The sequence below is a fragment of the Apodemus sylvaticus genome, chromosome 10 (assembly GCF_947179515.1).
Source record: "Apodemus sylvaticus chromosome 10, mApoSyl1.1, whole genome shotgun sequence".
Taxonomy (NCBI): domain Eukaryota; kingdom Metazoa; phylum Chordata; class Mammalia; order Rodentia; family Muridae; genus Apodemus; species Apodemus sylvaticus.
Genome location: NC_067481.1, coordinates 93,041,698 through 93,066,559, shown reverse-complemented (window position 1 = coordinate 93,066,559; position 24,862 = coordinate 93,041,698). Strand labels below are relative to the sequence as shown.

General features: G+C 48.3%; 1 protein-coding gene across 1 annotated transcript in view; it reads left to right on the top strand.

Moving 5' to 3' along the window:
• The window catches only part of Sh3pxd2b (SH3 and PX domains 2B), an 83,808-nt gene that overhangs the window by 26,573 nt on the left and 32,373 nt on the right, over positions 1–24,862 (top strand). Inside the window, exons 2-4 of the mRNA XM_052196177.1 lie at positions 1,186–1,266; positions 12,322–12,397; positions 19,042–19,118. Coding sequence (XP_052052137.1) covers positions 1,186–1,266; positions 12,322–12,397; positions 19,042–19,118 — 234 coding nt within the window. The remainder of the gene's footprint in view (positions 1–1,185; positions 1,267–12,321; positions 12,398–19,041; positions 19,119–24,862) is intronic.

Here is a 24,862-nt window from a genome sequence, read left to right as displayed (position 1 = left end):
CCAACCAAAGCCAGCAAGGGCGACTGCTGTCCCCACTGAGGTACATACCTGCTTTCCAGCAGGTACCTCAGTTTCCCCCACACTTGTTATCATTATATTGTTTCATGCAGATGCCGTGATGAATGGTCAAGTTGAGAGACATGACTTTGATTTTTGTTAGATGCTCATACAGCCTGGGAAGCAGAGCGAGCAGGTTCTGTTAGCCCAGTTCACAGATGGAGAAACTGAGACTCAAGGGAACGTCTGAATTGGCCTGAGTCCTCACTGGTGCAGACATCAGGATGGCACAGCACTCGGGCTGTAGAAGAGGTGGAGGATTCAGGCACCCTGACTTCTCTGGATAAATGGGAAGGTTTTAAGAATTACTCTGGCAGAAGAGCCGCATGGGAACAGACAGTGCAGGGAGTGGCAGTGGCCCAAGCTGCCCTGTCCCATCCTGACACAGCTCTGCAGGCAAGAGCTGTTATTCCCCTTCTATTGAGGAGGGAGGGAGCTACGGCTTAGAGACAGCAAGGGACCGACTGGTCCAGCTGGTCCTTGGCCAAACTGAGATTGAAACACAGGTTTTCTGGCTCCAACTCCTCCTCAGTCTCAGGGATGAAAGATCCCCTTGGTCTGCTTTGTGTTGTTGCAATTGAATGGCACAGGTGCGTAATTGGTAAAGAATAGAGGTTTGTTTCTTGGAAGCTTGGAAGTCCGAGATCAAGGGGCTGGCATCTGGCAGGGGACTTTAAGATGTTTAACTCTCGGCAGAAGAGGGAAGGTAAATGTGAGTGTGGGAGAGAGGGTGCCTGGACTAAACTCACTTTTCTGGATTTGTTTTTTTGGGGGGGATTTTTTTTTCCGAGACAGAGTTTCTCTGTGTAGCCCTGGCTGTCCTGGAACTCACTCTGTAGACCAGGCTGGCCTCAAACTCAGAAATCCGCCTGCCTCTACCTCCCAGAGTACTGGGATTACAGGCATGCACCACCACTGCCCAGCTAAACTCCTTTTCTAACAAGCCCACTGGGCATCAGGACCTACCCCTGAGCTAATGCCTTTAACCCACTCGACACACCTCAATGGTTTACCTCCCATGCTCTGTCCCAGGGGGATGAAATTCCCAGAACCTGGACCGGAGAGAGAGTGCTCCAACCATGTTGTCCCCCTGTGGTTAATACTTGTCTTCTTGGTCCCTCCCTGCAGGTCTACATCATCCGAGTCACGTGGTCCAGTGGCGCCACAGAGGCCATCTACCGGCGCTACAGCAAGTTCTTTGACCTCCAGGTAGGCAGCTGTACTTGAAGACGAGGTTAATTGGAGGTCCATACACTGTGACTTTAGAGCCTCCTCTTCATGATCTAGACTCTGAATTGACATCACAACTTGAGGTATAAGGAAGGTCCTGACTGCCTTGTGCTCTGACCCACTTAACCAAATAAGGGAAGATTTATTTGTTGGCTGCCAGCCTGGAGTCCACACAAGGCTCTGGAACCATGTTCAACTGAGTTTTGTTTAGTGACCACATGGTGATCCGGGATGCTGAGTCTGTCTGGGCATCTCACACGCACGTCTCCCAAGCCCCACACTACTGGCCCTCACCTGGGCTTGAACCCTGTGCTCTTCTGCCTGGCTCGTTGCCTGGAGAACTCTCTACCAGCAGGGTTCCCAGCTTCTGGAAGCCTTGTGTGGCTTTATTCTCCGCTCAGAACAAGAGCCATCAGTTGTGTCCATCAGGAGCCGTCACCCAGTGCTGTGAGCATCTCTATACTGATGTTGTTGGCTTATCTGTCCCTTCCGGTCATGGGTGGGGACTCTATCCTCCTTGTCCTTTCTTTCCTTAATGTTTTTATTCAAGGCCTGGGACATGGCATGTGTTCATTTAGTGATTGGTATATGTTTGCATGTGTTAATATATGAATGGCTAGATGGATGGGTAAATGGATGGGTGGATGGATGGATGGATGGATGGATAAATTAATGAATGAATGGATGGATGGATGGATGAGTGAATGAATGAATGAGTGAGTGTACAGATGAATGAATGGATGGATGAGTGAATGAATGAATGAACCAATGAACAGTCATGCACTGCCAGTCTCACTGTGAGCTGGGTAACTCAGTAGGAGCTTACAGCACAGTAGGAACCATCTCCATTAGCTAATCCTGGGTTGGTAGCTTCACGTCAGTATCTCCAAAAGTAGGCAGCTCCAAAGAGGCTGGAGAAGCCAGTGTCCTTCAGGAGATGGTGTGGCAAAGTCCTCTAGACAACATCTGCCACAGACACCAAGGGGCGTTCCTGGCTTTCTGAACCTTTGTGCGTTCTCCCTACCATTTGGTGAGATGCAGTGTGAGCCTCCATCCATGATGGAGGAATGGCGTCTGCTCTACTAGTGAAGGACCAACTCAGATTTCCTTCACTGAGTATCCCAGGAGGAGAAGGCTCGCAGGCTTCAGGCACAACTCAGGGCAAGGTTTTCATCCTGCTGTCTGACCTGATGTCTCCTTCTTTGTCCCCACAGTGGTACTGGCTACATCCTCAGTTACACTTGATAGTAAATGACTTGATAGCAAATGACTCTAACAACTCTGTGGGAAAGAGTAACAGTGACTTCTGTCTCCATTTGGGTTTCATAGCTGTGAAGAGCCCCCATGACCATGGCAACTCTTATAAAGGAAAACATTTAATTGGGGCTGGCTTACAGTTCCAGAGGTTCAGTCCATTATTGTTATGGTGAGAAACATGGCAGTGTGCAGGCAGACATGGTGCTGGAGAGGCTGGAGATTCTACATCTTGATCATCAGGAGACTGTGTGCCACACTGGGTGTAGCTTGACCATAGGAGACCTCAAAGCCCGCTCCCACAGTGACACTCTTCCTCCAACAAGGCCACACCTCCTAATAGTGCTACTCCCTATAGACCAAGTATTCAAATACATGAGTCTATGGAGGCCATACCTATTCAAACCACCACAGCTTCTCATATGTCCTGGCAAACACTTTGCATGTCATAGGCTTACCTCTATGCCAATCAACAGGACAGCCAATGAATGGGCTTTCCTGAGTTGTTGTTCCACCATGGCATCAAGGGCATAGCCTGGGTTGGGAAGGAGAATCTCAGGTTCTCCCAGGGGCCGGGTAATATGAACTGCAGGTTTCCTTGACTACATAAACCCAAGCTTTTCCTGCCACTGTGGACTGGAGAATGTCCAGAGCCCGTGCCCCACTTCTGTAACGGAGGAGGGCAGACAGCAGTAGGCTCCTAACTGATTTCCCTAGTGCAGTTAAAACAGTCTCTCACGCTTTTGTGACCCACAGCCAGGAGTCGCTGCTTCCTGTAAAGCGACTGAGACACCAGTCACTTAATTATTTAAGGCATAATGAGCTCATCTGTGATGCTTTGTGTGCAACAGCATGCGCCACATCTAGCAGTGCCACGTACACCTATAATTTTCTGCTGCTCTGCCGCAAACGAGCGGAGTATAAATAAACAGCAGGGCTCTCCGTAAAACGTGGGGCTGGGGGTGCTGCAAAGTGGGGAAGTGCGTGCCTCGCACATGCAAGGCCAGGAGGGTGAACCCAGCCCACAATAAATAAGCTAACCACCATGTAGATCGGGCAGAGGGTGAAGGGAGAAGAAAACATGGAGGGAAAGGAGGCACGGGGCAGCGGTGATGACGGGCACCATCCAGTGCTCTGAGCAAGTGACGCACAGAAGCCCCGTGTGAGAGAACTACCTTGCCCTGTCACAAAAATGGGTGACAATGCACATGACCCACAGCGTTTGTGCACTGCTAGGCTGCTGCTGCTCTAGGCAGTGATGTCTACCTTGGGAGCTGTGCCTTGGCATATACTCAGGGGCTTCTTGCCAGCCTGGCACCTCCAGCAAGGAAAAATGGAGCTAAGGAACAAGAACAACCTGATTGTCATCCCAGGCGTTATGCACGTCTGCAGAGCGGAGCCCACTCGACTGGTTGGCACGTGAAGAGAGGAGTGGGGTAGATTCACAGGCAGAGCGGACTGTGGCCTGGAACCCAGAGGGAAGACTTCTGTGGCCTTGAAAGGACCCAGCCTCCACTGGCAGCTCCTGCCCATCTGTCTTGTGGCCTCAGGACCCTCTGACCAACCTGCTTTATTTTCCCATGGATGTGTTTAGAACAGCCTCTTCGACTGCCCATTGGCCAACGCCCTAAACATCCTCAAGTTAGCAGCTCTAGTCTCTGTCAGCTGTCTTTCCCTGCTGTCAGAAACCTGAAGTTCCTGGGTACCAGACTCTTGGGGGAGGGAATCTGGTGGTGTCCAGGATCCTGGGTCAGGCACCATAGCAGCCAGCAGTGGTGGGGAGCAGGTGATACTGGCCCAGAGAGTACCTGCTGGAGGAGGAGATGCCAGAGAGAGGTGAACGTGTCTAATGGCTGGCACTAGACTCTTCCTTAAGTCCCTATTCCAGCCTGACCGGAGGATAAAGGCAAACCCAAGTTCAAGGCTCAGCCTTCTCCTTTCGGGCCTCACTGGTAGTTCCTCTCTACATTTCTGAGCCTCCATTTCCTCAATGCCTCCCAACCCAGGGACTTGTTGTGATTACAAAATGAAGCAGACCTGGCTCAGTGTGTTAAAGGTGAGCTGTACCTCTCCGCGGATGTGACACCCATGGTGACCCCCTTTGCAAGGTCTGGTCACAAGTCTTCCCAGCCCAAATCCTGTGCTTATCACGTCATGTTCTTACTGACCTTGCTTCTACCACAACTTAAGTCAGGTTTTCTTCCCAGCTCAGTGTAGTGCTGACTGGGGCTTCACTGGGACAGAGTGGTCTGCCTCCGGCGGCCACCCCTTGCAATGGTGAATCTGTTCAGAGGCCCGGCTTCATCCAGTTCTAAGGAGTCCCAGATGGCATGGCGGCAGAGTGGGAAAGCCATGTGATTCCAGAGGTCTGGCTCAAGCTAGAAGCAGCCTTCTCTCCCCCATATCAACCCCAGAGGGGGAGGAGAGGTTGGGCTACTCAACTCAGCTGTCCCCAAGGACTCGGCAAGGAGACCAGCCCATGTGGGACCCTGACACCCCACATTAGACCCATTTGGCACATGGCCTTGATTTTATTTTTTAAGTGACTTGACTCTGAGTGTGAGGGGAGGGCTCAGGCTTGTAGGAGGAGCAGCTGAGCTGGCATAGAATAACAGAAAAAAACAGAGAGAGCTCAGAAGTCCTGGGCCCAGCCATGCTCAGTACGGCCTTGGGCCCACTCCTTTAATCTTTGTCTGACATGCTCGTTGGTGATGGGGGATAAGAGCAGTAGAAACAGCCAGCATTTCTGAGGCTCTGCTCATGGGCTCAGTCCACTCATTTCATCATCACAAGCAGTTTATCTGATGACACAGGTGAAAGAGCTGAGGCTCAGAGACGTTCGCTCCTTTGCCCAAGTCACACAGCTAGTCAGACAGGACTCAGACTGTGGGATACCAGAGCCCGTGCCTTTAGCCACTCTGCTGTCTGATGCTGCTCCTGCTGCCAGCTACAAGTTAAAACGGTGCTTGTGTTCAGAAGGAGCAATCCCGTGGGGCCCAGGGAAGTGGACAGTGGGCAGATTCTGGTTGTAGGTGCTGGGTTTCTTTTGGGAGTAATGAAAAGATTCTAGAAGCAGGTAAGTGGTCATGGTTGCTGGCTGTGTAAATACACAGGAACTGCCGAGTGGTATATTTTAACAAGGGAATTTTGTGCTTTGTGAGGTATAGCTCTTTTTCTTTCTCTCTTTCTTTTTTTAAGTGGGAACTGTGAGAACAGCCCTGGGCCGCTGACTGGGAATCGGTGCTGGCTGGTAGAATGACTGACAGGCCCAGGCTGCTTGGAATCAAGGCGGACACAGCACACCAGTTTCTCAAGGTTCCAGACTTGGGGATCTGACAGATGGGATTCAGTTTAGTTCTCCGCTTTCTGGCTCAAGGTCTAGTTTCTGTCAGACTGTCATAATGCAGATAGAACACCAGCTAGGTTGGATTTTCCCAGATCGTGTTCGTCAGCTGAATGCAGCTGAGAAGACCAAGGACTTTGGCTCTGGATGTGGCTGGACTCAGGGCTGCCAAGTCAAAGACTTGTCTCTCTTCATATCTGGGCCCCATGGGGAGGTATATGGCAGCACCTACTGTTCCAGCCTGTGTCTAGCACATCAGCACCATTAGTTTGGGAGAGAAAAAAAAAAGAATTTCCTTTATGGCTGTCTTAGTTAGGGTTTTACTACTATGAACAGACACCATAGCAGGAAATATTAAAAATGAATTGCCCCGCAAACTCTCTGCAACCATCCCGGACTGCCATGGACTCTCTGGAACTACTTGTCTCTAACTGCCCACACACCATTTTTCTGGTGTTTTTATAAGGTTAAAGATAGTAGGATAAAGCTTTTACTGTATTGGCATCTTGTAATTGTGATTATAATATACGTAAATCTAATTGGCTAACTAAGATTAAGAGTCGTGCTTTACCAGGTAATTTTGGTATTGAGAGCTGGTGGACCAGGGTGTGTGGGCAGTGTGTAGAAGTGAGAGGAACTCAGGTCCCCCGCCAGAGAGATGGCTAACAGAGGAATGGCCAAGTGAAATGGCCCAGCGGAGGCCATATGGCCCCTCAGGGCCGGAGGGTTTTCAGGCCTAGAGACCAGCAGCTCCAGAGAGTCTGCAGTGATCCAGAGCCACTGTGGAGAATTTGCTAGGGCAATTCGTTTTTAATATTTCCCACTATACACCATGATCAAGGTAACTCTTAAAGTACAACATTTCATTGGGCTGGCTTACAGGTTCAGAGGTTCAGCCCATTATCATCAAGGTGGGAGCATGGCAGCATCTAGACAGGCATGGTCAGGAGGAGCTGAGAGTTCCACATCTTCTGAAGGCAAACAGAAGAAGACAGGTCCTTCTGCACTGGGCAGAGCTTCAAAGCCCACCCCCACAGGGACACACTTACTCCAAGAAGGCCACACCTCCTAACAGTAGCACTCCCTATGGGCCAAGCGTATTCAAACCACCACAATGACCTAATCTCATGTTAGACCATAGGATGAGGTGTGTAAGGCACATGAAGACAAAAGCAGGATCAACAACCAACTAATGTACCTGGACACCGATTGCTGGGTTTTCCAGGAAGCCAGAACCATAGGTACCTCCTCTTCTAAGGTGGGGAATTTAAGCAAAGGAAGCAAAGTAAAAAGAGGATGCTCAGGGTAGGAGCAGCACAGCCCACACTGCCTCATGGGGATGGACACTGTCACCAGCCAGCAAAATTGTCCCCATATTCCTGACGTCTTAGAAAAGTTGGAGTCCTTTGGTCATCTCTGCCTCTGTGACTTAACATCTGGTTATGTGTCTCGTACACAGGAGGCTGGAGCAGACAGAAAAGACAAGACCCTGAGCTTGAAGTAGAAACAGTTGGTGTGAGGCCCGAACCCTTGGACGGGTCACTCAGCCTCCTTGAGCTTCACTTTCTACCTTAGTCTGAGCTGGTGCTGTAGAGTCGGATCAGGATGTCACGGAGGGAGTGGACACCCAAGCAAAGCCCTGGGGATGAGTGACTGGGGTGCCCATGATGCTCACAGCAGCACAGTAGAGCAAGGTGTTAATATCAACTACTCTTTGCTAGAACATTGAGGTGCCTTTCTTAAATGTCACCTCACTGAATCCCCCTTTACCAGTATGAGGTCAGTATCACAGGTATTTCACAAATAGAAACACTCAAGTTTAGAGAGGCAGTCACGTGCCCCAAACAGCAGGGATCCAACTAACCTCCCTGGAACCCAGATATGTCTAAAAAGACGAACTTGCCCTCAGCATCCAGCTCATGGGTTCACGGCCATATTTCCTCCCTCCAGCTTGAGCACCATGAGGCCTTGACAAATAAGCCTCAGACATGGGTCCACCTCACACTGTGTTCTGCAGCCTTCATACTCTGAATTCCCTCAGGTTCAGTGTGTTCCTCTAGAGGAAGGTCACAGAGACATTCTATCTCACAAAAAAAAACAAAACAAAACAAAAAAACAAAGCAAAACAGCTGATACTGATACTGGCTGTAATATGATTGACCTGAATACTGTGCTCTGAGCAGGACAAGGCTAGAGAAAAAAAGACAGATGTTTCACTCTACCTGCACAAGGTGCCCAGAGTAATCAACTGAAGGGAAGATACATTCACCAGGGAGGGTGGATGGAGAACCATTTGGTGCTCTGGCTGATGTAAAGCTCTGAAGATGGTGGAGGAGATGGCTGTCTGAATAGTGGATGCCCAATTAGGCCATGAAACTGTGCGCCCAGATATAGTTGAAAGATATTGTGTATTGTATATTGTAAATGTGTTACACAGTTAAAAAACATAGCAAAAACAATAACAACTAAAACAAACAAAAAACCAGTCTCCCATGCTACTAAGTTACTCCCAAATCAGTTTCAATGTAGCATTATTCATAGTCCCCGACAGAATGTCCCTCATTCCTAGATGGCCATGTAGGATGGACAGATGGATGGATGCCCCTGGTGGAGCTGTCTGCCCCAAGGGGACTTATCTGAGGGTAGACAAGTGGTGTATAAACCAGTGTGGGCATTCCTTAGCCAAAGGAAACATTTATTAGCCAATATGGACACACTGTTAGTTGTGTGAATACTCATTAGCCAGTATGGACTAACCTATATGGACACTCCTTAGCCCATGTAGATACTCACTAGCCAGTGTGGATACTTGCTAGCCAGTGTGGATATCCAGAGAGAGTTTCAGAAAGCATCAAGAGAACCGAAGTAGCCTTGTCACGTGTTTCCCCTTGTGTCTCAATATTGAGAAGTCAAAAGGAGATAACACTAGGCAAACCTATACATTTCAGAGCCTCTGCAGCTAAGACTGATGAGTTGCTTTTGAAAATGGAATGTGCTCTTCCTGTGTGCACAGACTATTAAGCCTGTCTTGTCTCAAGCCAGTTTTCCATATCCACATAATCCTGCCCCTGCTCTGCTGTGTGGTTTAAGGCTCTCTGCTCCCAGACTTAGAACTTATAGCATTTTTTTTCACATAGTTACTGTAAAGATCAAATGAAACTAAATGGAGAAGACTGTTAGCTGTCAGCTTCTGAGCTCTGTAAACTTATTATTGTTGTTATTATTATCTTATTTTATATTAGTAATGTGACTGCTAGTCATTAGAGATTTTAACTGTCCTTTGACGAGATCCCCTTAGGAGGTGGGGGTCTCTCTGTTGAATGCACTCTTTTCATTAAGCTTTTGTGGTTTTGGTAGTTTTAGGTTCAACATAAAATGTCTTGGAGAAGCTGGGCGGTGGTGGCACACGCCTGTAATCCCAGCACTCTGGGAGGCAGAGGCAGGCGGATTTCTGAGTTCAAGACAAGCCTGGTCTACAGAGTGAGTTCCAGGACAGCCAGGGCTACACAGAGAAACCCTGTCTCGAAAAAACCAAATCCAAAAAACAAAACAAAACAAAAAAATGTCTTGGAGAGTTCAGAGCACTCTTGGGTACCACCTGCAGTCTCCTGACTTCCCCACTGTTTTTTGCCAGTGTTTATTGAAAACCTGCTGTGTGCCAGTATAGAAAACTCTTAAAATGAATCCATCTTCCCAAGGAGGCCCGCAGTGGTCTTGGCAGTTGGGGAAGGACACTGGACAAGTATTACTGTCCCCATGCAGGATGGAGGAGGGGCCAGTGATGAGCAACCACAAATAAGTGTGGATAATGGATCCCAGGGTAGCCCAGTGGTTACCATTATTGTAGCTCTCTTACGAGCATGTACAAAGCCTTTGGTTCCATCCTTAGTACTGCACATAATAATAAAGAAAATCCATGAGTAAAGCCTCTTCCCCAGGCTTCTGGAAGCTCGCATACCCCAGCTGCCCTGTGAGCCCAGCCATCCTGAAGCTGGCCCACTCCCCAGGGTACTGTGCAAACTAGCACAGAAGAAGCCAGGAGCTCCAGCCTGACATGCACATGTGCCCCCTGCCCTCTCAGTGTCTTCGTGGCATTGCAGAGATGAGGTCCTGCAGTGACAAAGCTCCACTGAGCTGCAGGCTCTGACCTTTGCCACACTGTGGGCTGCGGGCACTGGGCCCATTTCTTGGCCTCCCGGACCTTGAGTGCTAGTGTCTACAATGGGGTGGGGTGGATCCTGCTGAGATGCAGCGCCTGCCTGCTCCTGGGCACACTTCCTCCTTTACTTATTTATGTGCTTACTCCCTCCAGGAGCCTCATTCCTCCTTGGCATTTCTAAACTTCTGTCCTTCTATCAGAGAGACAGTCTGGGGAGTCGGGGTGATGTCCCCCCCAAAACACAGTGGCAGGGAGGCGTCTCACCTGTCAGCCTTTCTTGGCTGGCTCAGGACTCCTTTCTGTCTGCTCTGGCTTCCTGCCTACATGTGGGTTAGGATAGATCAGGTTAGAGTAGGATGGCTGCTGTTATATCAAGTAACCACTAAACTCCAGAGGAGGCTCAGTCGCAGAGTGCTGCCTTAGCATGTGGCAAAGCCCTGGGTTCAAATCCTAGCATCAGAGACAGACAGAGACAGACAGACAGAGACAGACAGAGACAGAGACTGAGGCTGTCATTTGCATGATTGAGCTAGGCATGGTGGTGGCAGCACATACCTTTAGTCCCAGCACTCAGGAGCAGATCTCTATGAGTTCAAGGCCATCTTGGTCTACACAGTTAGCTCCAGGATAGCCAGAGCTTACGTAGTGAGACTGTCTCAAAAACAACAACAACAAAAAAAACAACAACAAAGCAACCTACCAGCTAGCAGGGTAGCCTGATCACAGATGGGCAACTAGGCCAAGGGCTGGACCATGATGAGCAGGGTTGCTAAGGCTCCGGGCCCTCCCTCTAGGACTGCAGATGGCAGAGAGGTCGCTGTCAGGGAGTATGTCCTTCACGAGAGAGGGAAATTGACAACAGCAAACTAAGACCCAGCTGTCAGCCTCCACACTGAAGTGACTCCTGTGGCTGATCATGGGATGTGGCCCACTTCAGAGGGATGGAAAGGTACCATTCAAACCTGGGTTCAGAAACATGGGACAAATCTGTGGATGGTTTGGGTATTGCTAGAGCTCTAGAGCGTAGAGCTTGTTATAGCAGCATATCCTGACCCATCCTAATTCACACATAGCCAGGAAGTCAGAGCAGACAGAAGGGCCAGCCCAGGTTGTACTACAGTGCAAGGCTGTTGTTACAGGGACCTAAAGGGAAGACCCTTAAAGTTGTATCAGAATACACAAGAGGAAGTGGCAGATTCTTGTGATTTTTGAGTAGCAAGGCAGAGATTTCACATTAGTTTCTTTTTCTAAAATTTATATGGGTGTGTATATATGTTTGTGTATGTATGTATGTATGTATGTATGTATGTATGTATGTATGTATGTATGTATGTATTTTTAACAAAGTCTCACTCTGTATCCCTGCCTGGCGTGGAACTCATTGTGGAGACCAGACTGGCCTTGATCTAGATCCCCCTGCCTCTGGGATTAAAGGTCACCACTTTCAGCTTTGCCTCTTAAGCTGTCAGAGTCAGCGGCTGGTCATGGTCCGCCCCCAGGCTCTGTCCTCAATCCCTGTCGGTTTCATGGTATCTGATACACTACTTCCCAATGACCAGACTATTTACCAGGCTCTTTGCATGTCTTCTTGGCTGGGAAGAAGGCATACAGCATAGGACCAGGCACTGGGCTCTGCTGAGCAGGTTCGGGGTTTCGGAGTGGGTCAGGAATAGAATGATATCATAAACCTCGGTTTAAAGATGAAGGGCATTTTAATACACCTGCTGCTTCCCAGAATGCAGAGCGATCTGGTGTTTGTGAAACAGAAGTCCTTAGGCTATTGTTTACGTTCCAAGTCCCATTGGCTTAAACTCTGGCCTGGAGAGACGACTCCATGGTAAAAGCATGCTTGCAGAGCATGCATGGTAAGAGTCCTTGCTTGCAGAAGAACCATTTTTGGTTTCTAATGCCGTCATCAGAGAGTTACAACAGCCTGTAATTCCCGTTCCAGGAGCCCTGACATTTCTGGCCTCCGAGGGTACCAGCATTGCATGTCAAACAGATACACTCACATGTACACATAATTTAAAATACATCTTAAAAAAGAAAACAACTAGTAATGGTCTCTTGCAGCTTTGAGCTTTCGCAGTTTGGAAGGTGTGGATATAAACAGTTGCTTTCACCACGTAGGTCTCAGATCCAGACCCATCCCCATAACCTCGGGTCTCTGAAAAGTGGGACAACGTGAACTTCTAATACGTCAAATCACAAATGTAAGATGTCAGAGATCGTGTATTCTGTTTTGTAAAAGGTTTTTGCTTTTCTTCCCTCCATTTAGATGCAGATGTTGGATAAGTTCCCCATGGAAGGAGGACAGAAGGACCCGAAGCAGAGGATCATTCCATTTCTGCCAGGTGGGTAAGGAGCACGCTCTCTGGCAGGGCAAGCCTGGTCACTTCTGGTCCCCAGAAGAGCACGGAGCTCATCTTCACATCACTGTTGGGGGAGGGGCATTGTTTTCCTCCTAGCTTGCTTCTGTTGCTATGATTAACACCACTACCAAAAAAAATGGCTCTCAGAGGAAAGGGTTTACTTCATCTTCCATTTCTCTGTCACTATCATAGGGAAAGGTAAAGCAAGAGCTGAAGCTGAGACCAAAGAGGGAGGCCATGGCTTGCTCAGCTTGCTTTCTTATATAGTCCAGGACCACCTGCTCAGAGGCGGCGCCACCCACAGTGGGCTGAGCCCTCAACAATTAGCAGTTTAATAACATGACAGGCTGGGGGTGAGGGAGAAAGACTCCCACAGGCCAGTGTGATGGAGGCATAGACATTTTCTGACACTTCAGATCCTTCTAACCTCCTTGTCAGAGAATGCTGTCTTCTTAGAAGGGTTCCTGTAGTTCCCAGGCTGAGCCAGGATACTGTGAGGCATGAACTAGCCCAGCAAATCCACAGGCTCTGCAGATTACAGCAGACATGTAAGGATCATGGTACCAAGCGCCTCGGGTGCCAGCTGTTAAACCAGCTGCTGCCAAGGGAGTAATGCAGTCTTGGCTAGCACGCGTGTGCACACCCAGCTCCCCACGCCCCCAGCCCCAGCCCTACCAAAGAGCAATGTCAAGACTTTAGATGAAAAAGAGGGATTATGCAGAACAGAACCTGCTCCAAGTTCCACCAACTGCTACTTACAGCTGACGTTGGATGCCAGTACCGCTCGCTAAGTGAATTTACATTACAGCCCGGTTCATTCCCAGCCCTACAGGTAGTCAGCTCCACACCCCTGTCACAAGGGCAGAACTGGGGTCCAGAGAAACTATGAACACGTGTATAGATGGCAGATCTGGGATGCAGACAGGGATGTTAGCTCCAAGCTTCATGCCTGGAGTCACTTCCGACTTTGTCACCTTGGGGGCACAACACACACCCCCAACTCAGTAGCATGTGAATTCTACTCAATTCTTTCAAAAATGGAGATGAGAATGGTGCTGTAAAGATGGTGCCAATGAAGACTGTGTAAATGTCTGACAGGTCACTGAGGTTATCGCTTACTCAATGTTGTTACCCATGTATGACAGGCACATTGACATCACCCCAGATATCCACAGTCTGGAGAGCTCACCATCTTCCTGTTGTATTCCGTAGCTGCCTGCAGCTACCACGAACTGGGTTCCTGGAATAGAAGCTGAGGGATAGATGGGGAAGGGATGAAAGAAAGAGGCCAGGATGATATTTTACCGATCGAGGCCCCAACTTTAATGGCGGTCAGACTTTTTAACAGTTTAGGCAAATCCCTCCCCCAAGACTCCAGGCTGGCTCGACTGCTCCGGCAGCTGGGTGGGTCACCTGCTTAATTCAGGAATTCTTAGACCTGGAGGAACAAGGAGCTTAACCTTCACTCTGAGCTTCTCCACCCTAGGATAGAAATTCCTGCTGTAACCTACTTCCCTATTATGCCCTAACATCAGATTCCTGCCCGAGGCCAGGAATTGTCCTTGGCCAACGTCAAGTTCCTACCATGTGGCATGATACCCCAATATGGCTCTGTACATCCTCCATCTTCCTCCTCTCTTGGATCCCTGTAAATGTTTTGTTTGTTATTTTTTTTAACTTATGTGATAAATTTCAGTAAGTCTCAGAGGCTGAGGCTGAAGCCTAGTCCTGGAAGCTTCTAGCCTCAGTACAATCTAATCTAGACCTAAAAATCTCAGCCTCTGAGACTTACTGCTGAATAAGCTCACCCTTTCTAATTCTTTCTGAGCTCCGGCTGACTGGTTCAACCTTGCTGTTCTGGTTCAAACTCCTCTCCAAGCTGACTGAGTCAACCTGGCTTCTTTCTCTCGGCCTCTCCTGAATTGCTCTGCTTGGCCTCATGCTACCTTTGACAGTATGTTTCTAATCTTCTGGCTCCTTCTCATTCTCTGGTTCATTCTGTCTTCACCTGTGTCTAGCTTGTTCTCTCTCTGCAACCTGTCTCTGTACAACTGTCCCAGGGAAACGCCCCCTCGCCCCCCCCCCTGCCCTGCTCTCTTAAGTAGCCTCCTCTTCCTCTCTCTTCCCCTGAGCACTGGGCACATCCCATTCAGTCAAATCTTTCTCTGATTAGTCTCTTTGTCTGCCACTGAATTAGACATCCGCTTTCAAACATGAGTGCTTCCTTCTACAAAATAACTTTACCTTCATTGTTTGGGACTAAAGGTGTGTCACCCAAGGGCTGAGCCACACCACAACTAGAAACAGGTTGTGTTCCTATTGTTGTTGTTTTCCAGGAAATAATATAATCTCAGGTTTCACAGTGTTATCTAATATCCTGCCTCGGGTCTCTATTCACTCTGGTGCCCATTCAGAAGGTTTTCAAGCATCATCAGCCTGGCTGGGTTGAGCCAGTGTTTACCAGACCCCCTCTGCTGAGAGAATCCTTAGCAAAAAAAAAAAAAAAAAAAAAAAAAACCCTAACGTTTTTTAGTCTCTCCACTGGGAAAACATCAACCACACTGGAATTTTCCCCCAGTGGAGAGAACCCCATGTGCCAGCTACAAGAGCCAAAACTCGGGACTGCAAAGCACACGCTTTGGAGTCAAACCTCTTCAGCCCCGTGATTTTAATCACCACCCCCAGCCTCCCCCCTCCCCTGCTCCTCTATTTCCACATCTGTTAAATAAGACAATGACCCAGCGTTTAGCTTCTGGCACAGACTGGGCTCTCAGCGAAGGCAGTAAGAGAGGAGAGTTAGGGGGCCTTTCTTTGGGGGTTCTCAGTTTTGTATTTCGGAGTCATTTTGGAATGAGCAGAATGTTCAAGTTCAGCCAGGTCCTAAAAAAACAGACTTTCTTCAAGAAAGAGAGAGGGAGCTGTAAGATGTAGATTTCTTCTGGATGAAAGAAAGTCGGCTCTGGAAAACTTCCCAAGGCAGAGAACTCGAGCCCGACCCTCTCCCCAGCTCTTAAAGTCTTTTGTGGTTACGTAATACTTTTCCAGCAGGAATCCATGAAAATGCTGTTCACAAGACCTAGCCCCTTTGTCCCTGTGCCCACTTCCAGTTTAGGATTCCCAAGGGCCCCAGGGCCTCTGGCCCATCCCTTCTGAGTCCCCCTCTCAGCTATTCCCCAAGCCAACACTGTGGGCAGGAAGTGGGTCTCCTCTCCTGAGGTCAAGTCTCTAGCCAGACTGCCTTGTCAGCAAGACAAAGGCAAGTTTCATGTTAGCACAGAGGCGGGGAAGGGGCCAGCGGGAGAGGACTTTCCATCCCAGCACGGGCTGGGGAGGCCAACTTGGCAGAGGATGCGATCTGAAAACTAAGAATTACAGTTTGGCTTTCTTCCACTGTGGAAAACAAAAGCCGCCCATTCCCACCAAAGCCTTTCTCTCTCCTCAACACCCTTTCCACTCCAGTATGGAGGTAGCCCCACCGTCCTTCTTTCCTCAGTGCCACAACTCGGCATCCCCACATTTTACCAGAGAGGCACCACCAACAAGAAGGAGCCCTTGTGAGCCTTAGCCGGGCTGCCTGGAGCCTGGCCTGAGCGTAACCTGGCTCGGACACGGCTGGCTGGCCCCAGAGATCTACACATGGGAGAAAGGATTAGCATGTTCTGACCTAGAGTGTCACGCACATGCTCACCCCTTGGGGGCACACAGTAATTATTCTTTTGTAAGGTCTACCATGGGCCAGGCTCTGGGTGTGTTGTGGAAGAGACCCCAAAGACAACAAAAGAAAGCCCCATTCTTCCTGTTCACAAGCTCCAGAGGTGATTGGCTCCTAGGTGCACCATGTAGGAGTGATTGGCTGTAACCACCTAGTGAGCTTTTCTCCCACCTTGGAGTCCCCAAGGTCCCTCCAAACCCAGGGAGGAGTTTCCACCCACTGAGCTCCTTCTGGGTGAAGCCTTGGCACTGGTCTCTGGCTCCCTTTGCCTTTCTATTGCTTTGATGAAACACCAGCACCAAACGTGAATAGAGGAATAAAGGGTTTGGCTCGTATGTCCTTGTCACAGTCTACCACTGAGGGAAGTCAAGGCAGAGCCACAGAGAAAGGCTACTCATTGGCTTGCTCCTGGCTCATTCAGCCATCTGTCCGAGGGTGACACCACCCACAGTTGATCGGACCCTCCCAAATTAATCATTAGCCAAGACAATACTCTATAGGTTTGCCTATAGGCCTGTCTTATGGAGTCATTTTCTTATATGAGGTTTCCTTTTAGATAACTCTAGCTTGTATCAATTTGACTAAACAACAACAATAACAATAGTAACAAATTAACTAAAACAAACTCTGGTTGTGTGGTAGCTTTGAGACAAGTCTGTTCCTTGCAGTGCAGGTTGGCAATAGCCTCATGCCAGTTGTAAATACTTTGAACCCACTTATTACCTTTACAGCCTGCCTACCACTCTCCTCTCTGAGGTACAGATGGAATTGCCACCAAATGAGAATACATCAGTTCTGGGGTTGGGGGTTGGGGAGGCCTCTTCCAGAAAGCATTTGCTGCCAGGGCTGCTCCAGAGGCTCACACTCCTTCTTAGCCATGAAGGTTCACAGACTGTGGCACTTGAGAGGAGTGTAGATTGTGAACAGCCTTCAGAGGCCTGTAAAACTTGGAAGTGTGGCCATTTGATTGTCACAGTGGCTGGGGCTGGGAAGGCCACCAGCCTAGACATGGATTTGAATTGGAGATGCTCGGCACCTGGCAGGGTTGGGGACAGTCCTTCCCTGGGGAGGATGCTGTCTTAGGCAGGGTTTCTATTCCTGCACAAACATCATGACTAAGAAGCAAGTTTATTCAGCTTACACTTCCACACTGTGTTCATCACCAAAGGAAGTCAGGACTGGAACTCAAGCAGGTCAGGAAGCAGGAGCTGATGCAGAGGGATGTTACTTACTGGCTTGCTTCCCCTGGCTTGCTCAGCTTGTTTTCTTATAGAACCCAAGACTACCAGCCCAGGGATGGCACCACCCACAAGGGGCCCTCCCCCCTTGATCACTAATTGAGAAAATGCCCCACGGCTGAATCTCAAGGAGACATTTTTCAACTAAAGCACCTTTCTCTGTGGTAACTCCAGCCTGTGTCAAGTTGACACAAAACCAGCCATTACAGATGCCCCACCCAGATTCTCAGCAGGGCCTGTTGCCCCTTACCCTTCTAGGTTCCCATGGGGACAACCCATCGAGGAAAACAGGCGCTCACACTGTCCCTCCTCTTTGGGAGAATGTTTTTATGATTCTGAAAACAATAGATATGGGAAAGCTTAGAGAAGAAAAAATGACCTGTCTTCTGTCTCTCAGAAGACAAAGCTCTTCAAACCCTTTTGATGCACTATCTGCTAGATCTTTCTTTTTAGCAAGCACAGGTAGATCAGAAAGGCACAGAACCATTAGACAAATAACACAAAAGTTTATCGGGCTTATAGACAGGAGCAGAGATATGAACGAAGGGAGGGAGGGAGACTGTTTCTGCTCTGAAATGCCCATGAGCCTTTGGGTCTTGGGCTGCCCAGGCCGAGCTTGGAGACATTCTTCCTGCAGGACTCTTCCATGTGATTTCACATAGATGCAGAAGCTAGAAAAGGGACCTCATGGAAGGACCACGTAGAAGCGTGGTCACCAGAGCCTGGTGGAAAGTGTTGCAAGAGGATGGAGATGGTTAGCAGCAGGTGAGGGGATGGCTGCCCACAGTATAGCACAGTATGGCACTGGGACTGGGTGCTACTAACTGGCTATTTCAGAATACCTGGAAGAGAGGTGTCTTAGGGTTTTACTGCTATGAACAGACACCATGACCAAGGCAACTGGTATAAGGACAACATTTAATTGGGGCTGGCTTACAGGTTCAGAGGTTCAGTCCATTATCATCAAGACAGGAACACGACTGCATCCAGGCAGGCATGGTGCAGGAGGAGCTGAGAGTTCTACATCTTCATCTGAAGGCTGCTAGGAAAAGACTGACTCTTCCACACAGGGCAAAGCCTCAAAGCCCACACCCACAGTGACACACCTACTCCAGCGGGGCCACACCTTCTAATAGTGCCATTCCCTGGGTCGAGCATATACAAACCACCACAAGAGGCTTATGCATATTTATTCATATTTTCAACAAGAATGAGAAATGCTGCAAGTGAGCGCCATGCCAATCATCCTGATCATTTGCATTAATTGCACATATCATAGTTACACAGTGTAGCCCATAGTGTGTATAGTGACTGTGCTAACTACTATGCTTAACCTACTCCTGGGCTGGCTGCAGTGTGATTCCATCACAACGCATGTGCTTAGCGTGAACAAGGCTCTGAGTTCAATCCTCATAAAACTTAAGAAAACAAAACAAAACAAAACAAAACAAAAAAAAACTCTTACACTCATTCTCCCCAGCTATTGCACTAGAGCAGTGCGGTTTTGAGGGCTTTTAACCTGGGCAAGGTACTCACATACCCAGGTACAGCCTGGAAATACTGAGGGCAGCCAAGAACTTTGGTACCACTCGGGTCCACCCTCAGACAGCCACTGCAGGTGGTCAGGGGTGGGCCACACGTCCCTGTTGTGCTGAGTGTGTTCTCATCTCCTGCAGGCAAAATCCTCTTCCGCCGCAGCCACATCCGGGATGTAGCCGTCAAACGCCTGATACCAATTGATGAGTATTGCAAGGTAAGCTGAGATGCCAACACCATCTTCCCTCGTGGGTGTTCTGTTTTGTTTTCCTTTCTGAGTGCCAAATGTTCACTCGAGGGTAGGAGACAAAACAGAACAAAAACATACAAATCTGCCCCGCCCCCATACAAGCACAGAATCAACCTGAATCCACTTTCAGTGGCTGTGTGGTATGGCCCTGGGCATGAATGTTCGGGTCAGCGTTCAGCCGCTGTTACTGCCGGAGCAGCCGGCCTCTCACCCCTTGAATGCTCCACCGGAGGGAGGCCTGCCTGTTGGTGCTGTTGGGTGGGATTGGTGAGGAAGGAAGCATGCTGTCACTTCTGTTATTGTCTCTGTTAAGTGAGCAGAGTAAGGTCACGGGATGCAGACGCCATATGCAGTCACCAGTTGTCTCTGTATGCAGAGGTAAAATTAAGAACACACTTCTACTCATGCTGGGGAACTGCAGAGATGGCTTGGTGGGGAGCACGGTTTCTTCTGGAATGTGAAAACCTGAGTTTGGTTCCCCAGCACCCATGTCTAAGGGCAGATGTGACAGCCAACATCTGTAATCCCTGTGCTGGGGACTAGGAAAGAAGAGAACCTCAGGGGCTCAGTGACCATCTGGCTTACCTGACTTGCTGATATCTAGGTTCACTAAAACAGTGTCTCAAAAAGTAAGGTCAACAGTGACAGAGGATGACACCAGGGCAGCGTCTCACCTCCACACATACACAGACTGGGCCACAGCCCGAAATCAAATAGCCAACACTGGAAAATTTTTAGAAGAAAATGTGGAGGAAACCTTCTTGACCCTAGTTTAAGCTATGAGTTTTTTACTGTGATACCAAAAGTAACAGTCCTTAAAAATATTTGGTCAAGACCTACTTAAAAACCTCTCTGCTAAAAAACAACAACAACAACAACAAACAAAACCACTAGGAAATGGAAAAGATGGGTCACAGAGATAAGTACAGATTGAGTGAAATATTTGTAAATAACATTTTAAAGGATTTTCTAAGAATACATAAAGAACTTATACTAGGTGGTAGAGCACATCTTTAGTCCCAGCACTCAAGAAGCAGAGGCAGGTGGATCTCTGTGAGTTCGAGGCCAGCCTGGCCTATAGAGTAAGTTTCAGGACAGCCAGGGCTACATAGTGAGACCTTGTCTTGAAACAAAACAAATAAACAAATAAACAAATAACAAGAAGAATATCAACAACCTATACAACCCCAGAATTAAAAGACTTTAAGACAAGGGGAAACCTCCAATAGCACCCTCACCCAAGAGGAAACTGAGTTTATAGTAAACGTGTGAGCAGGGCATGGTGGTGCACACTTTAATTCCAACACTCTGGAGATAGAGGCAGGATGAACTCTGTAATTTCAAGGCCAGCCTGGTCTATGAATGAGTTAAAAGCCAGCCAGGATTACACAATGAGAGCTTTTTTTTAAAAATAGATAGATAGATAGATAGATAGATAGATAGATAGATAGATAGATAGAATAAATTTCTAAATTAAACACATGAAGAAATGTTTAGCATTGTAAACCACTGGGGTCATGCAGACAGGGATTGAAGATTGGTACTAATCATGGGACAGTTGTGCCAGATGATATCAAAGATCTGGCAAATAATGGGGCAATTTCTGGAAGGCTGAGACACAAAGATCACAAAATTCCAGGCCAGGCTGGGTACTTAACAAGAACCTATTTCAACACACCCCGTGAAGCTCATCACACAGTCAGCCCTGGGTCTGCACATAAGATACAGCTTATGTCCGCACAAAGGCCTGTGTGCAAACCTTCCTAGCAACAGGAAGTCCTAGTAGCCAGATGTAAGGGGCAGTCTACAACTTGATGATATCAAGTGAGTAAATCTGGGTAAATTATATGACCCAGATGAATCACAGAAACATGATTCGAAGTGAAAGAAACCAGATGCAGGAGATGACCCACCAGTGAAATGTGCAGACCGGGAGTTTACAAGCACAGGATGCAGATGAGCCGTCTCCTGGGCCCTGGGAGTATGGGAGGGAAGAGGGACTGAAAATTGGATGTTTGGATGATAGGAAAGTTCTAAAACTGAATTGTGGGGATGAGGATAGAGCTCTATAATTTACTAAATACTTACTTACAGTAAGTTTGTGTGATGTGTAAATTATACTGTAATATGAAATTTTTTATACCAAAGGGGGCAGTGTTGGGACAGATGACCACTCTTGGTCAGGAGGCATCTAGGAAGGGCTGAAGATCATTCTTGATGGAGTAGTTGGCTCCCAGTCAGACATGACCTCCTCACATCCCTCCAGTGACTATGTAAGGGAAATTTCCAAATTCTCGCTGTATAGATGAGGAAACGAAACCCCACAGCTACTCACAATGACCACATCAGAGGGCCCAAACTCAACACTCTGTACCATTTACTGCCTCTGTAGAAACAAAAATGCAAGAGGTTGCAGTGATCAGGCCTGTGCTGTGCCCCAGTGCTATCTATGGTCTGAAAGTGGATTGAGACTGTCTCTCAAGAGGTTTTTATGTTGGATGTTTGACCTTCAGTGTGACAGTTTTCAATGTGGCAGAACCTGCAAGACCTGGGCTTAATGCTGGTCTCAACTGAATTAGTTTTCTAGAGAGCTTGCTGTTGTAAAAATCAAGACTATCTGGTACTCTTGGTCTCCTCTGTATTTCTTCACCATGTTGTGACACAGTCATGAGCTCTAGCCAGCCCCACAGTTGTGAGCTAAAGAAACCTTTATCTCATACAAGGCCCAGCCTCGGTTTACTTTGATATAGCAACAGAAAACAGATTAACTTAGGCAGACGAACTCCTCCCTCCTATCTTCAGAAGGATGGGGAGCAGAGATAAGCACTTTACTACTACCTTCCTACTCCCAGAGGAGAGTTTCACATCTCCCGTGTCCCTTTTTAAAACTATAAAGCTTAACATTGCCATTCGGAAGGTAGCATCCCTCTGTCCAGGCCCTGCTGGCAAGACCTCCAGGTCCTTAGGGTCACCTCACCCTGCTGGACAAGTCCTGCCTGTACATTCTCCTGCCCACACCATCCCGCCCTGTTTTCTCCTTAGCATACCCAATTCTCTCCAGGTCCAGCTGCATTCATGTCCAGGGATTTCTCAACCTCTGGACATTTTATTCTGAAAAGGAGATTTTAGAACTTGGAGCTGTAAAAGACACCAGCTGCCTGCAGCTGCCTTTGAAGTGGGATGTCACAGAGATCGTGAATTAACCACAAGGAGGAAACTGCTTACGTTATACCAGCTTTGCAACAAATCAGAAGAACAAAGCCAATAGTTTGATATTTTGGGTGCCTAGGTTTCTTGGGTCAGTATCATAGGACCAGTACTCCTTGGAAGGGGTCTTCAGTTCTAGATGCATAAGCTATTCCTAACATTTAGACATCTGTTAAGGACATTGTGAACTGACTTAAGGCAATGGGATCTATCATACTGAGCTAAATTTTAGTAGAAAGTGGTAATTCCCAACAGATAGAAATAGGCAAGGACTGGTGGTAGCCAAACCTGGCTGCCAGGCATATAGTAAAAAGCAAGAGAGAGCTCTGCTAGATCTGGAGTAAAGTTACCAACTGGCACTGGATAAAAAAGCTGTTGAAGAGCCCAGAAATAGTCCTGTGCATGGTAGACAGGTAAACACTGACAGAAGCACCTTTGCAGGTCATTGGGGAAGGCTGGGTTCCTGGATAAAGGGTCTTTGTATGGTGAGGAGGTGCAGGAGATGAGTAACCTCAGACTCACAGCAGTGGGATCGTTTCCAGGAACTTAAAAGTCGTCACTATAAGAGGCAGTGTACAAAGATTTTAGAAAAATAAAAGCTTCCTGTCTCTAGGTATGGAGGGACTATTAAGGTCACAAAAAGTACTGACCACAAAGATGTGTTTATTTGGCCACATTACATCTAAGAATGTCTGTTTATAAAAAGACACAATGAGACACACGTGACTCCTGGGTTGCCACCAAGATGAACGTGTATTGTCACACAACCTTATAAACAGTTACTCAGTTTGCTATGGGGCTGATGAGATACCAGATGTCTTTCTAGCAGCCCTTGGCATGACCGCTGCCCAAGACAGATGCAGCATGTTCTGAGGAAAGCCCAGCTAAACCCAGCCATAAAGCCCTCAAGGAGAGACCCAGCCCACCGCTCCACTGCGATGTGGGAGAGTCATGGTCTCACCAGCTTCTGTTCACACAGGGGCCAGAACATCAGATTATCTCTAGAACACACCTCACCTCACTTCTCCAGTAGAGGAAGACGATCATTCCTAATAGCTGCCATGCCGGTAATTACAGGCTGTGGGACTGATCCAAGACAGGCATGGCTGACACCTTGAAGTCCTCATTTGAAATGAACTGTGTTTTGTTTGAGTTTTGATACTGGGAGTTTTGGGTTGGTTAGTTGTAGATGAGGCTGGCCTTGAACTCACAGAGATCTGCCTGTCTCTGCTTCCCAATTACTAGGATTAAAGGAGCACCACTTACGACCCACTGGGACTGTGAATTAACCTCAGGGTCTCATGGATGCTAAGCAGGTGCTCTGCCACCTAGCTATCCCTTCAGCTCTAGGACATCTGAGGACAGCCTGGCCTGGCTCATTTCCTGCTGCCGTAACAGAACATCTGAAACTGGATATCTAATAAGGAAGAAAGGTTTCTTTTGGCTCATGGTCCTGGAAGAGCATGGTGCCAGCAAGGACTTCTTACAAAAGCCAACTCATGGTAGAAAAAAAATGAGCAAGATATGGCATAAAGGCTTGATTTATACAATGTACTGCCTTCCCCATCCCCACCCGGCCCACCCAGAGCAAAGCCTTGTGCATTAAAGAGAGCATTAGTTTATCTTGAGAGTTCTACTGCGGAGCCTGTTGCTGTCACAGACTAGGTAGATGTATGGTATCTGTCACACCACGGGGTACAGTTCAGCTGGCATCGTGTCAGCAACTCCCTAATGTGATTTAGCTGCAAAAGCTACAGGACTTCAGAGGAGAGACCACTGGGCAGGAGAATGTAGCTCTGCTCCCTTGCAAAGGTCAGTCCTGGTGCCAGGGGCAGAGTGGGAGCTGCTTCGTGGCAAATGAAAATGATCAGCGAGGGGCTGGGGAGATGGTTCAGCAGGTAAGAGCACTGACTGCTCTTCCAGAGGGTCTGGGTGTGGTTCCCAATGTCTACATGGTAGCTCACAACTGTCTGTGATTCCAGTAACAGGGTATCCAGTGCCCTCTTCTGGCTATTATGGGCACGTCACACACATGGTGCATAGACATACATGCAGGCAAACACTCATGGACACAAAATAAAAAGGAATAAAATCTCAAAAACATCATCAACACGCCATATATCAGCGTCTCTCACCCTGACAGGTAGCGAGTGGACAGGGAGCGTGGAGGGGCTTCCGGGACCGTTGCCCACTTCACACTGCGTCTTTCCACTTTAAGCTTGGGGAGGTAGCCCATCCGGGCTGAGGTGGAACTCTTAACTGGAGAAGGAGAGAATCCCTCAGAGCCGTAGGTGCAGTTCCATCCCGGAGTCCCCTTGTGCACCTCTGCGGCATGCATCTGAGCCTGGTGCTCTGTGCTTCCATGCAGGAGCAGATCACTGGCTTGGTTTTAGAGCTATTAGACAGAAAATACACGGCACATCTTATGACTCAGGCTACACAGGGCCGGAGGTGCAAGAGAGGCACCCCGGAGCACGGCCTAGAAAGCGCAGAGTCTCGCTGAG